Below are 16587 nucleotides of genomic sequence, written 5' to 3'. Positions count from 1 at the left end.
CTATCAATGTCTGCTCCAGGGTAAGCTTTGCAGTCAACGAGTTGATTTCTAAATCTTTGTTTAACCATGATATAATCTATCTGATACCTTGCAGTATCACCTGGCTTTTTCCATGTGTATATTCTTCTGTTATGATTTTTAAACTGGATGTTAGCAATTACTAAATTACATTTCATGCAAAACTCTATAAGTCGGTCCCCTCTTTAATTCCTTTGCCCAGCCCATATTCACCCACTATTTTCCTTCCTTGCCTTTTCAAATGCTTGCATTCCAATCTCCAACTATTATTAAACTTTCATCCCTTTTTATGTGTTTAATTTCCCCCTTTAAATTTTTTAACCTACCAACCTTTTTTAGATCTCTAACATTCCATGCTCTGACTTGCAGAATGTTATTTTTTAATTTTCTGGTGGCCCCTCCTTAGTAGTCGCCACCCGGAAATCCGAACAAGGGACTAGTTTACCTCCAGAATATTTTACTAAGGAAGGTGCCTCCATCTTTGTTATATGAAAATGGAGAGAGCTACATTTTCTTGGAAAAAAAGCAGCTGTAGTTTTCCATTGCTTTCAGTTGCACAGTACTCAGAGGAGTGAGTGATATTGATAAGGCCATTTAAGTCGTCCTGACCTATATGCCCTTAACAACTACTGAAAGAGCTGCTGCCCTCTTTCAGGAATCATTCTTTAGTCTGGTTCTCAATATACCTCTCAGATATGGTTGCAGCTTCAGTCCAACTACTTTGTATCATTGAGCACTCAAGCTCCCTCACCATCAACAAGATTTCATGGTAAAATAATATGATCCACTTTGACAAGGGCAATATCGACAAAATTTTCCTTTTCGGATAAACTGATTTCTTTTTTGCCAATCATTAACTGCGTAATGTTTATATGTATCCCGATTATCCCACAACACAAGAAACAAATATATTTTGGAAGGTCACTTTAGAGACTGAGAAGATGCCCTATTGCTTTCAGGTCAGCAGAGATTCGCCATGAGTGTTCATCATACTTAATAGCTTTTAAAATTTCTGACATATCTTCAAATGTTTCTTTAATTCCTACAGCATGTGCTACTGGTAGAGAAGAAAACGTTTTTGATTTATGCAACAACACTGCCTTTAAGCTTCTTTGATGAGTTTATTAATAAACATCGATCATGAACCACTCCAGACATTAGCCCCCTAACATCACGGCAGGAACAAATTAAACCATATCTTCTAAAGTATTTCAGTAAATTTTGTTTCAATTTCTATATACTAAAATTTTAGTAACCTTGTTTAATAAATACCATTCTCTAACACGTGAACTTAGGAGTTCTGCATGTTGTTTCGACAAATACAAGTAACAAATTGGGTCACTCAGTTCTGCTTCTGTGATGAGGTAGGTTTCAGTTTTGTTCAGTATTTGATTCTTCTGGAAAATCCTTAACTATTGAAGAAGTTAAGGATTCATCAGTTGAGCATTGTAGGGAATCAGAAATTTCTTTCCAAGAAGTTTGAGCGATCGGAATTGGTAAATCAACACCATGAAGTACAGGTCTCATAGCTGAACAGACATTTGGGTGTGCAATACTGCTTTTATTATTTGAATTGAAACCAGTAATATTTGTTAAGAAAAAATAGTAGGCATCATAATGGTTAGTAGATTCTTGCCAAATCGTAGGTACACCAAAAGGCAAATGCTCTTTTTTTCCTTTCAACCACTGGGTTAGTTTAATGTAGCACTTGATTCATGCTACATGTGGAGCCCAGGATCTATCTTGATCTCCCAAGGGATAGTCAAAATAATGGTTGTAAGCAGTTTTCAGCAGATTCAATACTGGAAACACACATGCACGTGCATGAACACACACTCATAAATCTTGATGTTCAATAAAGTAATTCCAAAAGTTGTTCTGTCACAAAAATCTTTCACTAAATTCATGGAATCACCTATGAACAATCTTCATAATATGTATATGATAAAACCATTACCACATCTAAAAAACATAGCAAGTCATACCAAGAGCTGAACTCATACTGAAGAAAATTTCATCAAGTTGAATTACTCATTACTTGACTCACTGACATACTATACATGTCTGGCTTGACATGAAATGACATCATTTTTTTGTGTTATATATCAGATATAGGTCTGCAGCATGCATTACAATATAAATCAGTTATGAATAAGCAAACATACAGACATATTTTAACTTATTTGTATTCTTTGTTCCAGGAATGGGGGATCAAATAAATTTAAAGGGTTGTAACTTAAGAATGTTATGTGATGGGTTGTATCGAAATACTTATTCAGATTCAGCATATAAAATACTATATAGAACACCTACTCCCTTTTCAATTCCAAATTTTGCATTGACCAGTGTAATTTAACTGAATTAAATTACATACTGTAGTTTTTTTTTTTGTTTTTTTTACTGTAATAACTTGTTAATAACTTATGAAGATACAAACAAAAATGTAACTTCTCCAGTTCATATGTAATTTATACACTGCTGATTCACTAGAATAACCTACTTCAAAAGTTTTATAATTATTGTAAAAATCAAAATGAGATGGTGATAAATGTCATGTATTCAAAATAAAAACATACGTTGTAAGAAACATATGTTAATAAACTTTAATGAGGCAAACTAAACACAAACAACTACAAAATTAACAAACTAAATAAACAAACTACATAACTACACAAACAAACTAACTACATAAACAAACTAAATCAGTTTCTGGCTGGTTTCTTTAAGAACCAGATCTTTATGTGCACAAATCACAGAAACTAATGAAACATTTAAATCAGATAGAATAGATTAACTATTTCAGAAGTTTTAAAACATTAATGAAAAAATTTATTTAATTATTTACTATTATTTTTACTTAAAAAGGTTTTATTTTAGGAAGGTAAAGGTTTATAAATAAATGATGCTCAAATTACTAAGGTTTAATCATATTTCCACCATGTTTAACTACTCAGGTACATGCCAGAAGGTAAGGAAGCTAGGATGTTGGGAGAAGGGAAAAAACAAAAACTTCTGGAAAAGAGGAGTTTAAATACTGAGATTCCTTCAATTTTTATTCATTAAAGCGACTAGACTATTACTACACTTATTCTTGGATTTACTTGTCATTGGTTTATGATATAATCCAACAGATTTTAAACAAAAAACAAAGTAGGACAAAGCATTACATATAAAACATTATCATCAAACAAATACTTTATTCCAAAAATTCATAAACTAGCTGATTTGATGGCACAATGTTCTAGATTAGATTAAATTAACCGCGGAATACAGATACAATGAACACCTAAAATAGCAGTGTAGAGTCAACATTAGACAATCATCTTACATACAGTATGTTTCATAAGTAAGGTAAATTATGTATATGTGGCAATACTACTTGATGTCAGACAGCTGACATTCTTTGTCAGCTTCAATTGTTGAAATAATCAAACCCTAAACATCAGTTCAGTATGTCGCTTAGTTTGAATGGCCTTTTGTTAAATAGAATCCTCTTCATTATTTTATTAAAATGGAGAAAAATGATGTTTGTATAGTTACAAAATTTTATTTTTTTAAAGGTAAAATGGCTTATAAAATTAAAAAAAAGCAAATTAGATGCAGTTTTGGTGAGTTTGCACTTTATTTAAAACCATTCACACATGGGTTGCCAAGTATAAATGTGGTCGAATAAACTGTGATGAAAAATACTGCAGTAGGTATCCAAATGAGACGATGATAAAATTGGATAAAATAACCTCAGCAGACCATAGACAAAATGATCAAAAGCTGTACGATCAACTTTTTATAATAAGCTGCATTTCTCACATTCAAGCAAAAAACGGTTCAAATGGATGTTCTAACACAGAGTTAGAACATTTCAAGCAAAAATCCCAAATGAATCTGCATCAATTGATAATGAACAATGAAATCTGGATTTCATCACTACACACCAGAGAAAAGGAACACAGAAAACAATGGACACCCACAGGTGAACTGATGCCAAAGAAGGCAAAGTCAGTGCCCTCTGTTGATAAAGTCATGGCCATGTTTTTTTTCGAATGATAAGGGCAAACTTTTTATTGACTATCTTACAAATGGAAAAACAATCAGCAGAGAATATTATGTCAATTTATTTCAACTTCTGAGCTAAAGTACAAAGAGAAAAGTGCTGTTTCATCTAGACAATAAGCCAGTTATTATTAGACCAGTAACAATGGCCAAATTGAATTTCAAATTGTGACTGGATTCATCCTCTTTGATATACACTCTTAACTTCCATATGTTCCTGAACCTAGAGAAATGGCTAAGAGGATGCGAATAGCTATTTTGAAGATTTGTATAAATTGTTCTATAAAAATGCAATAATGGCCATCAAACATCATTGGGTCAAGGATGTTGAACTAAAAGGAGGTAGTATTGAAAAGTATAATTATTTAATTTAAGATATAATATAAAAGAAAATTTGACTGGAATAATTGTTTTATTTTTCATTTACCTTGCTTATCAAACCATCTTCTAATATGTAAATAACAGTAAATTTTATATTCCACACGTACACAATCTTAATATACTTAAGTATTTTAAAATATACCAACATACAACAATGACAAACAATGACAACATACAACATATAAGCAACCTATCATGTTTAAAGTCAATATAAAAATAAAACATTTTAATATCACATCCTCTTATTAGTGTAATGCAACATCATTTTAATCATATTAGCATAATGCCTAGTATATAATTTGAAAATAATTTAACTTTTTTTTAAATTTATTTCTAAGTTTTAAAAACCTTCAATTATACCTGAGGAAATCTACTTCTAATAATTTCTATTTGTTCAGATTTGAAGTATGTAGTGTATATTTCACAATTTTGTCTCAGTGCTACTGAAATAGCTGCTTGACCGAGAGGTGTGTATCCACAATGTATAATTACTTTCTCGTTATCTTTAAGATGTCCTACTTCAATCAGAGAGTAGTATGCCTGTAACAATAAATGGATCATGTTAACACAAGATTTACAAATTATTTCATTTTTTACAAATAATATCTGTAAAACATAAACAATTTTATGAAACTGTTGAAATCAATTCAAGAAATTTAAAGCACATTACATTAAAAGTAAACAATGAGAATGTTTTATAGTTGTAATCATTTTTTCTACATTAAGAAATTAAAAAGAGGTTTAATTATAATTAAAATAAACACACAAAAACATACAAATTATACTTAAAGAAATTAAATCAATACTATTTAAACTAACCAATGAATACGTGAAAGGAACAGTAACAGCATCTTCTATATTCCAATTATCAGGTAAAGGCCAACAAAGATCTGGATCTGGTTGTAAAAGTGTCATACCGGATTCAAATGGGGCTAAACCCATGATTCGTTCTCCTGTTTCATATTGTATTCCAGAATAGTCTATAGGTCCAAGATCACTCTGTGTACAAATAAATGATAATCAAGTAAGAATATGTCAACAAAATAATATCCGACTAGACTTACTCATAAATATTCATTGTAAAAGGTAAAACAATGAGTAGAACTGTGAACATTTTTTTTTAAACTTCAGTTGACATCAACTATTAATGTTGTTATTCAATAAATGTCATCAACATATAACACAGTTTACGAATACTCCTGGAGTGTGTATATTTAAAAAATGAAAAAAAACATATTTAAAATTATTATATTGAATTTCCTTCAACAGCAACACATTTCTGCTAAACATTCATAAAAGTTTTAGAAGAATTTCTTACATAATACTAAAAAATTTCCCTCAATTGGTTATTCACAATGGCAATGTTCTTAAAAAAATAGATTCTAATGATTAAGTAACAACTGAAATCAAAATGATCTAATCTACTTACACTATCTCACTCTGATTCTTTCCAGAGAACAATAATTACTCTTGTTAGGCTTTCTCATATAAATATCAACAAAAGAAAAAATCTTTCCAATGAGTCACCAGATTTTACATTTTTTAAAATATCAGTTGACCAACATAGAAACAATTTCTAAGCTAGGTAATGTCAACTTTACTGATGCTTTTCATACTATCACACATCAAAACATATAAGATCTTAGTTTTTACTAGAGACTACCTTTTTAATAAAGTTGAAAATTATGTTACGATACATTCATGAAGAAATAAAAAGATTAATTTTGAATACCTTGGAATTCAACAAACTACTCTAAAGTTAACTGTGATGATAAATTGTAGATATCCTTCTGGTTCTTTTGAAACCTGTCATAATAGCCCGTATGATTCATAATATTCCTCTGCACTGTTAATTGTAATATCTTTAATGTACAATTAATAAAATGAATTCAATCACGACTGAAGGTGCAGGATCCCGCGAAAGTACTATCATGATAAAATTAAGGTAAGATGTCTCATCTCAACATTCTGTACTAGGTGGTTTATTAGTAGAATTTAAAATATAATTCTACCCTTATGGTGCATGAACTCATCTTTGAGTTAGCAAAATTAAATATTTCTATCCCCCAGTTAACTAAAATTACAATTATCTCTGCCACCCGGGTTGACAATATTTTTATAAATTTACCTAAAGATCACTTTTGAACCTTTTGTACAGATTACAGTCACTCAAATTATAGTAGCACCATTTACTAGTAAAAACATTTGAAAATATAGTAATTACTTTAATTTTTTAAAAGGGTGATCAATAAAGATTCAACTAAAAATTTGGAAACATTATTGTCACTAACAAAATGGGAAAATAATAAGAAAATTAGCTACAATAAAAATTTAACATTTTTCTAAATGTTTTTCAGGAAGAAAAAATAACAAAAAAACACACGGACTGCTGAAAAAAGTGTAAAATGTAGCTAATCTTATCTATATGCTAAGAGATTTCCATGAAATGTCAAAACGTATTTTGACTGTTTACTTCCAATATTATTTGAAAAATTATAAAAAAAAATATGCAAAAGTTATTCGTAATGCTTAAATATTAATCATGACAATTAAATATCTATTTCAAAGAATAAAGTGAAGACATAATGAAAATTATTAAAAGTGAGAACAAATTTGTAACCTCATCAAAAAGTATATAATTTCTGAGTATATTATATGGCTAAGCAAGGTTTTTTAACCATCATGGATGGATATTCTGGGACACTGTCATATAAAAGAACTCTACTGTTTATTTTACATTTTTTCAATCCTTTACTTCTTTCTGACTGTTTGTGTTAGATGATGAATAAGGATATTGATGTACTTTTTTTGCTCACTGATATTTGGAATAAATTCATGGTAGGTAGTACACTGCAAATAAAAAAAAAATTAATACAACTCTTCCTTTGTTCTTAATCAAAAAAAGGAGATGAAATCAATTTTCTGCTTCATAAATATATTTTGTGTACAGATTAAACAAAAAATACCATGTTTTTTTTAGTGTGAATAAATGGTTTAAATATTTTTTTATCTTTTTTAGCTGTAGCGATAATATTTATTTTCAGTGTCACATATGTTTCTTTCTGATCTGCAGATAACAATTTTGGATCAGTGTTATAACAAACAATATAATGCTGATTATTGCTTGCATTTTGATAGGCTTGGTGTACCGGTAAGCAACATGTGGCTCAATAAAGAATATAATAGAAAAGTTATTTTCTTTGCTTTTCCTAAATTATATAAAATTAAAAATATTTAATTTTAAATAACTACTTGAAAGTAGTTCAAACAGCATTTTTTCCATTATTATTATTATTAAAATATATTCTATATTTGATTACCTTATATATATCACCATCTTCATCCAATGTCATCATCTTTAAATTTAACCCTAAGCAGTGTAAATTCAGTTGTTTGCACCTTAAAATAAAAATGATAGAAATTAAAATTAATTTCTTAAATTACTAAGACAAACTTTTTTAATCTAATATAAATAAAAATAAATAAATTATTGATAAATAAATGAATAAATAGATTTTGAAGTCTACAAAATTTAGTTGTTTTTATCTTTTTTTTTTAAATGAGTTCTAACTTAAATTAATTAATTGTTATAACACATTTCTTTTTATTACTTAATTATTTTCATTCAGTGATTTGATATAATGTTAAAACCATTACATTTTCAGATGATATATTTTCAGGATGGATTGTAACCATCTAACTTTATATTTGGGTAAAAACTATTGCATTATTCTTCTCAGGCAGATGTAATATTCTAATTATGCGGACAAAATTCCCATTATAAATAAAAATTATATTTTTATTGCTTGTAAAATTAAATTTCTGGATGTTTTATTAAATGACTAGTTCTTGAGGGATAATCAACTTGATTTTGTTTGCAACAAAAAAAAAAAACATTGAAGTGCCTTAATAAAATTCTAAAAATACCATAATTATTAATTTTGTTTTTTTTTCATATTTTATGATCGCATTCATGATCACTTTAGTCAGTCCATTATCCAAGTCTCTTCGAAGGGACTGTTTGGGCCTTGCAGTCCTCTCAGTACTTCTTCATACATTCCAATCTCCATGTTCTTTCTGGTGTTGAAAATGCTCATATTATGAGTTTTTTCTTGTGAGTGTTTTGCCCTTGATTTTTGTTTCTTTTAATTTTATCTCGTCTGTGGTGTCTTCCGGTGTAAAAGGCTAATTTCTCTTAGATTCTCTCTTACTTCTCGGATCCATCTGCATCCTGTCTTGGTGTTTTTCTAGTCGAGATTGTATTGTACCAGTTGTTTCAGAAGTCTCGAATCTTGCATCCACATGATGCGTCCAAAGAATACTAGTCTCCTCTTACAGACAATACCAGTGATGGGTTCTAACTCTTTGTACATGACTTTGTCAGGCACAATCCATCACTACCTGTCTTTTTGGTACTTTTTTTTTTATGCAGGTTCTTCCAATTCTTTTTTCAACTTTCTGGAGTCTGTTGGTCTTTGATTGTTCGTTCAGGTGGAAGAGTGTTTCTGCTGCATATGTGGCTTCCAATTTTATAACTGTGTTGTAGCATCTTATTTTTTGCGTTTATGCGTAGGCATTTTTTACTGTGAGTGTACCAGATTAATTTTTGTGCTTTAGCTAGTTTGTTTCCTCCCTGAGATTTTTTCTTTTAGGTTATTTGTTATTATTTCTCTAAGGTATTTCAATTGGGTTACTATTTTGACTTTACTACCTACCATTTATGTTTACTTCTTTTAACTGTGTTGGTTTTAAGGACATAATTTCTGCCTTTTCAAATAATATTTTGAGGCAAATTTTATTTTCAATGTTTTGAAGTTCTAATATCTTTGTTTTAGCTTTGATGATGTCGTTTGATAGCAGTGCCAAGTCGTCAGCGAAACAAAGTCAGTTTGTTTTGATTTTTTGGCCTATTTTTATTTTTGAGGGGCATTTTTTGAGCCATTCCCTCATTACCATTTCCAGAGCACAGTTGAATAGTAATGGTGAGGGTCCATCACCTTGGCGCAGTCCTGTTTTGATCTCAAATGGTTCTGAGAGTTCGCCTCTGAATTTCACTTTTGATTTGGTGTTTGTGAGCATCAGTTTTAATCATGTTTATTAATTTGGGATGTAGGTTGAAGTGTCTAAAATTTTTGCTATGGATTCTCTGGGGAGATAATTGAATGATTTCTTGAAGTCTACAAATGTTATCACTGTGTCTCTCCTTCTTTTTCTGTTGTAATTCATTATTAACTTGAGACTCATGGACTGGCCTGGACAGCTCCTCCAAGGTCTGAAATCTCCCAGGTATTCTCCTAGTTCTTTCTCAAACTGTAAACTGATCCTATTGAAAATAATTCATGAAAAAATTTTATATGGTGTGTCTAGGAGTGAGGTTCTCCAGTAGTTGTTATGGTCTGTTTTATCTGTTTTTTGTGTAGTGAGTGGATGAGGGCTGTTGTCCAGTGATCTGGTAGTTCTTCTTTGATCCAGATGACAAATTGACAAGATGACCAGTTGACAAGGTGCTGATGAAAGGTGATTTTTGCTGGTACTCCTTCATGTTTCCAAATCTTTACAATGGCCTGATCTTCCACCACTTAAATTCTTAATTCTTCATTCATAAATTCGAAATTCTTCAATTCTAAATTCTTAATCTCAGCCAATGGTACACTTGGTACACTTCTTATACTGTGGGAGGGTTTATGCTTTCCGGTGGTGTTGTTATTGGGGTGCTGGTGTCGAAGTTTACGAGTTCTGTCAGTTTTGTGCAATTCAGGAGTTTGTTGAAATATTTAGCTGGTATTTCCACACTGTCTTTTATTATTATGGGCCAGATTATGGTTTTCATCCTTCATTACTAGGATTGGAGGTTCATATTTTTGGAATTGTTTTTTGAAGGTTTTGTGGTAGTCCCTTGACTGCATTTTGTTGAATTCTTCTTCTGTCGACTTCAATGTGTCTTTATGGTGTTGCATTTTTATTTTCCTTAGGGTTTGGATGGTTTCTTTTCTTTGTTTTACTAGATTTTGGTAGGATTTTTCTGATTTTTGGGAATGGTGTAATAACTGTGTTTAATGTCTCTTCCCCACTGTTTCACTGCATTTGCTGTTCCACCATTGATGTTTTTTACAGGGTTTTATTGGGGTCAATACTTCTGTGATTTTTTAAGGTTGTTGACTAGGTCTTCCAGCTTAGCTGTGATTATTTTTTTTTTTTGGTTGTTTTTTGGTAATTTTCATTCTTGATTAATTGAGTAGGTCTATTTTTTTAGTTTTAGGGGCTTGGTTTTGTTGCCTCCTTTGGAAGAATTTATTTTTAATTTTGACTATGTAGTGATCAGAGCCTGTGTCTACTCTTCAGAGAACCTTTACATTGAAGACCTCTTTGCAGTGGTGTTTGTCCAAGAAAAAACATGATCTACTTGCTATTGAAGTCAGGTTGTTTCCAGGTTTTGAGTTTTTTAGGTCTACACTTGAAATATGTGGATTTCAAGATTAGGTTATGGTTTCTACAGAGATCAATGAGTCTCTGTCTGTTTTCATTTGCTCTCTTTTGAGCAGGTCATACTCCAATAATTTCACATAATATCTTCTTTCTCTGCCTAATTGAGTGTTGAAGTCTCCAATTAGTTGTTTAACGTGATATTTGGGGATGTTATTTATGTCAAATAGGTCTCAAAACTTTTCAGTTTCTTTTCTTTACAGCCTTTTGGAGATTTGTTTTTGTTACTAGTGAGAACGAGAGCATTTATTAAGGTGTAGATTTTATTAGATGCTTTTAGGGTGAGTGTTAAGATTTTTTGGAATTGTGACGAATTCTTGTACACAGTTTATTATTTTGTGACTGACCAAAAGTCTGTTCCAAACTGTGGGGCACTTTTCATCACTCTCTTCCCAAGTATACCTTTGTTGATTCCATAGTATCCTGGTTGGTGTTTCTTATTTCCTTCGATTAAACCACTAATGGCTGGGAACAGAGGAGGTGGTGGGGCAACCAGACATGTCAAAACGCAGGTGTTCTTCTCCCTTGGTGGAGGGGGGATTGAGGTGGTGTTTCTTATTTCCTGGAGTACAATGATGAGAATATTGTATTGATCCATTAAGTTAGTTATTATTTTTAACAGTCTGCATAGTGAGTTTAACTTGTGCGTGTATTTTAAATATATTTAGCACACTTAAAAATATTCCTGTTTTACACATATTACCTCTGGCTTGGGTGTCTCAAAAAATCAGATGCTGCTCTAACCACAGTTTTACTGCCGTATCCCTTGATCCTCCACCCAGGCAAATGTGGATGCAGCATTTATTCATAGAGTAGCATTCCAGGTCAAACAACAAAGTAAACGAGATTGATTTGAAAAAAAATTTTCCTACATTTTTAGTCAACTACAAAGTAATCTCCTTCAAAGTATTATCTTTTTGCCTGCACCTACTTTAATGCGTCTTCCATTGTCAATAGCATGTCTGGAACTTTTCTTGTGGAATCCCATCTATAATCCTTGTTACAGCTATTTGGATGTCTTCTTTTGTTTGAAAATTGTCTTCCTTCACCACTTATGGGACTTACAGAATAGTAAAAAATCACACGGGGTAAAATTTGGTGGCTGTGGTAGTACTGAAATGCCTTTTCAAGTTAAAAACTGCTGCAGAGATTGCAGCATAGAATGCATTATCATGATGAAGTATCCAATTATTGGCAATTTTTGAGCAAACACAGAGGACTGATTTAAAAATCTTTCTAGGATTTCTTTGTAGCAATATTGATTTACTCTTTTTTTGGAAGAAATCCATTCTTTATATTTAAATTGAAAAAACAGACAACCATGCATTTCACTTTTGACTTTGGCATGCAAACTTTTTTTTGTGTTGGTGATCTCAGTGAACGTCATTGCAATCTTGAACACTTTATCCATGAATCTTACTGAAAGAACCAACTTTCATCACCAGTAATTACACAATTCAGTAATTCTGAATTGTTAGAAAATTCCACTTGTTAGAAAAGATCGTTGCCAGATTTTACCATGAGTCTCACTGTCTGAGATTTTTGGATACTACGAGGTGCGACAAATAAGTAATGAGACTGATTTTTCTTTGCAAGATGTGGCAACCCTGCAGCTTGCGTAGGCACACCATCTTTGACCTTGGTCTATAACCTACTTCTAGTCCAAGCAGCACATTGATGTAACTGCTCAGTCGTGAGTTGTGCTGTAATAAGTGAACACGTGTTTGTGTCTCTTATCACAGAAATGAAACCGCAAAATATTGCGCAATGGTATGCCATTTGTTTTTGCGTTAAATCGGGTGAAAACGCGACAACTTATGGTAAGCTTCAGAAGGCTTTTGGAGAGGAGGTTATGTCAAGCGCTCAAGTTTTTCAGTGGCATAACATTTTTAGTGAAGGGAGAACGAATGTTGAAGATGAAGACCGCAGTGAACGACCATCGACCTCACGGACAGATGTCAACTTGACCAGGGTGCGTGAAATCGTACGATCTGATCGAAGATTATCTGTGAAAATGATTGCAGAAGAACTCAACATCAATCGAGAAACGGTTCATCTAATATTAACTGAAGATCTTGGTATGAGAAAGATTTGTGCAAAAATGGTCCCCAAAAATCTCACACAACAGCGAAAAACACGGAAAAATGTGGCAGCCGATCTGTTAGAGCAAACGGAAATCAATCCAGATTTGTTGAGTCGTGTTATCACTGGTGATGAAGGTTGGTTTTTTCAATACGATCCAAAGACAAAACGCCAAAGTTCACAATGGTGCTCAAAGGGATCACTCAGACCAAAAAAAGTTTGCATGTCAAAGTCAAAAGTGAAATGCATGCTTGTGTGCTTCTTCAATTCCAAGGGAATTGTTCCTAAAGAGTGGGTGCCTCCTGGACAAACAGTTAACCAATATTTCTACAAAGAAATTTTTGAAAGACTTCGTAAACGAGTTCTTCGTTCCGTGCCAACATTGCTGATAATTGGATTCTGCATCACGATAATGCGCTATCCCATACTGCTCGGTCAGTACAGCAATTTTTAACCTCAAAACAAATTTCAGTACTACTACAGCCACCTTATTCACCAGATATCGCTCCGTGTGATTTTTTTTCTATTTCCAAGAGTCAAAATGGCGGTCAAGGGACACCAACCATTTTCAAACAACACAAGATGTCCAAAAAGCTGTGAAGAGGGTCTTGGAGGATATTACAGAAGATGAGTTCCAGAAATGTTACCATCAATGGCAGAAGCGCTGGAATAAGTGTGTGGAATCAGAGGGAAACTACTTTGAAGGAGACAACACTAAACATGACTAAAACGGTAAGCAAAATTTTTTTCCACATCAGTCTCATTACTTTATTGTTGCACCTCGTATTTTTGCACAAATTTTTCACTTTTCATGTTCTTCAGTTATTTTCAGATGAGCAGTTTCCAGATTGAGAAAATTATCTTCACTGCCAATCTTTGAATGAATTGTACAGTTTCACTCAACCTGGCTGTGTTGATCTCTGTCTGTGAAGTTGATGTTGTCACTGCCATTGAGGTTCTTGGCTTCAACATTTGTTCTGCTTTGAAAGCAGAACAAACTACATGATAGATTGAATCATCTTCAATTTACATGACAGATTGAATATCTATCATTTTAGATGATAGATATTCTCTAATCAATGCAACACTCAATGCTACAATATTTTATGCCAACAAATAAATTGTGCTCTTGACATAACATCATTTCCAAATTCCTTCTGAATCTTTAATGTTAGTTGTTGTAGCATTCTCATGGAATGTAACACAAAAAGAAATGGCATGCTGTTGCACAAAATTTGTCAATTCTATTTCCACGATGAGAAAGGAAAACATATCTTCATTTATTACACCACTACTTGAGATTAAGAATCACAGCTTGGACACATAGTGGTGGGAGGATCAAGGTCAAAGATGATTGCCATATCATGCTAATGATCTCATATCTACCCGTTCCATGTGTTCTATGTAATATATTGATTATGTAGCAAACAGAATAAAATATTTATTTTATTTATTAATAACATACAATATCTTCCTTCTTAATTCTGAATTCTAAATTATAATTCTGGATAATTATTTTGTCTCCATTTTTTATTACAACTTTAAGATTCTTTTAAAAAAATATTAATTTTATTTTGATCTCTTGCTTTTATTTTAAACATAGAAAATTATTCTGACAAAATATTACCATTTTTAGCTTAATCAACCGGGTAAATAATCAATTCAATGAAAAATTAATGATCAGTAATATACTGGTCTCATCTACCTAAAAATGCCCCATTTTCCCTCATCATCAAGGCCCTCAGCTGTGAGTAAATTGGGTGCCACTGTCTGGAAAGGACTTTCAATTATTTTTTATCACTTTATCTCAAACTTTTATTCCATCTTCCTATTTATTATTGGTCTGTAGATTTCTGAACCTGCTAGGAGTCATCCTGTAGATGTCAGGATCTTCAGAATCAATACATTTTCAATGTAATAGTGAGAAAGAATGACCCATGGACCATCTAAAGATTCTGTTGGATGCACAACAAAGTTAATGGTTGAATTGCCTAAAAGGTAAGCCTTAGCCTATAATTCCTACTAAACTAAAAATATCAAACAAATGCCAAAAAGTTGGTTTTTTGGAGTAAGATCTTCCTTCCTTATTCATCGCTGTTATTTTATCTCTTATAATTACACAATATGTTTAATCAGGATTAATTATACCTGCATTAAACAAAATTACCATAAAATACAAAAAAAAAGGTTTAAATCATTTTACTGACTTAAGTCTATGCAGCTGGGTTAAATTTATTCCTTGTAATTCACTGACAATCTGTCCTTTTACTGGTATCTTATAATAATTCCCCCACGATCCATTTTTATAAACATTAATAGATAAATCAAGAGCAATCTGTTTGCAATAGAATGCTGATGAGTGAGAAAATATCGGACATTTTTCATCGAGTAGAAATATAAACCTGAAAATTATCACAAAACAAATATTAATATTTAACTTCAGTGAACTCCAAACAAATTACAATTTTTTTAAGCATCAAAACAAATACAGACTTGTTCATAATAACATAAAGCTAATATGAATAAACCTGCAATGGTAATTACAGGTTTATTCATGATAACTTTCTAAAAATATCAGTTGCTGAAATGGAAGCGCACAAAATTCAATCTCATTATTTTTAACAGTATACTTAAATATTAGTTAATTTTTTTGTGAATATAGAATATTTACAATAAAATATATATTATTACAATAAAGCCTATATTAGAATTAATCTCTATTTAACATATATCAAGAAAAACTGTAGGACTTTTATTATAAGTGTGTTTCAAATGTAATCCAGAAATTTGTTCTCCTTCTTTTTTTAATGCATCTTTCATGATAATGTATGGTTGTGACATAGTCAAGACATATTAAAACAAGTAAACTGTACTGAAAGGATCCTTCTCTCACTCTCAATAGGTCAATTTTACATCTCAGCAAGAAGTGTTAAGCAGCATTATGCAACGAATCTAAAGTTTCTCGTAAGAAAAAGATTAATCCTTCTCAGTTTTTTACTGCATTATAAACATTTAATAAAATATAAAACAGCAGATGATTGGGGCAAAAGAATTTCACGAAGGAAAAATATGAAGAAAATGAATCTCATACTTGGCAGCCAAAAAAAATTGTTATTATAAACAAGATAATGAGAATCAATAAGAATGTTCAGGCCAGTATGAAATTAATAATTACAGAAGTTAACAGTGGAGGGATTGAGGAAAATCTGTAAATGAAATTATATTAAAAATCAAATTAAGTGTCCACAAGAAAGTTTCTATGCCATCTTCTCATGAACTAGTAATAAAATTAATTAAATAATATCTGTAATCAGAAAGCAATTCCTTCGTGGCTTTTCTTCCCTTAAATCATTTACAGTAATACTGCTTTATTTAACCTGTTCGGGTCCTAAATTTAATTTCTCAAATAACGTTCATCCACCTACTTCTTGGGTGACAACATCTCTGACCCCTTGTAGTTTATAGTGCATAACTTTCTTTTGCGTTCTTTTCACATGCTCCTTTCATCATTTCCAACATTCTCCATTCTCTGACCTGTTCATTTAATGGCTAACACAAGCTCTGCTTGTGTAA

At 31.7% G+C, this 16587-nt stretch overlaps 1 protein-coding gene across 1 annotated transcript in view; it reads right to left on the bottom strand.

The window, feature by feature from the left end:
• Nucleotides 1–16587, bottom strand: part of LOC142330314 (fatty acid synthase-like) — a 154888-nt gene that overhangs the window by 43774 nt on the left and 94527 nt on the right. The window contains exons 22-25 of the mRNA XM_075375531.1: nt 15222–15416; nt 7770–7848; nt 5269–5448; nt 4810–4989 (exon numbers count right to left, since the gene is read on the bottom strand). Coding sequence (XP_075231646.1) covers nt 4810–4989; nt 5269–5448; nt 7770–7848; nt 15222–15416 — 634 coding nt within the window. The remainder of the gene's footprint in view (nt 1–4809; nt 4990–5268; nt 5449–7769; nt 7849–15221; nt 15417–16587) is intronic.

This window comes from Lycorma delicatula, chromosome 9 (assembly GCF_047948215.1).
Source record: "Lycorma delicatula isolate Av1 chromosome 9, ASM4794821v1, whole genome shotgun sequence".
Classification (NCBI taxonomy): domain Eukaryota; kingdom Metazoa; phylum Arthropoda; class Insecta; order Hemiptera; family Fulgoridae; genus Lycorma; species Lycorma delicatula.
This window is presented reverse-complemented; position numbering and strand designations above follow the sequence as displayed.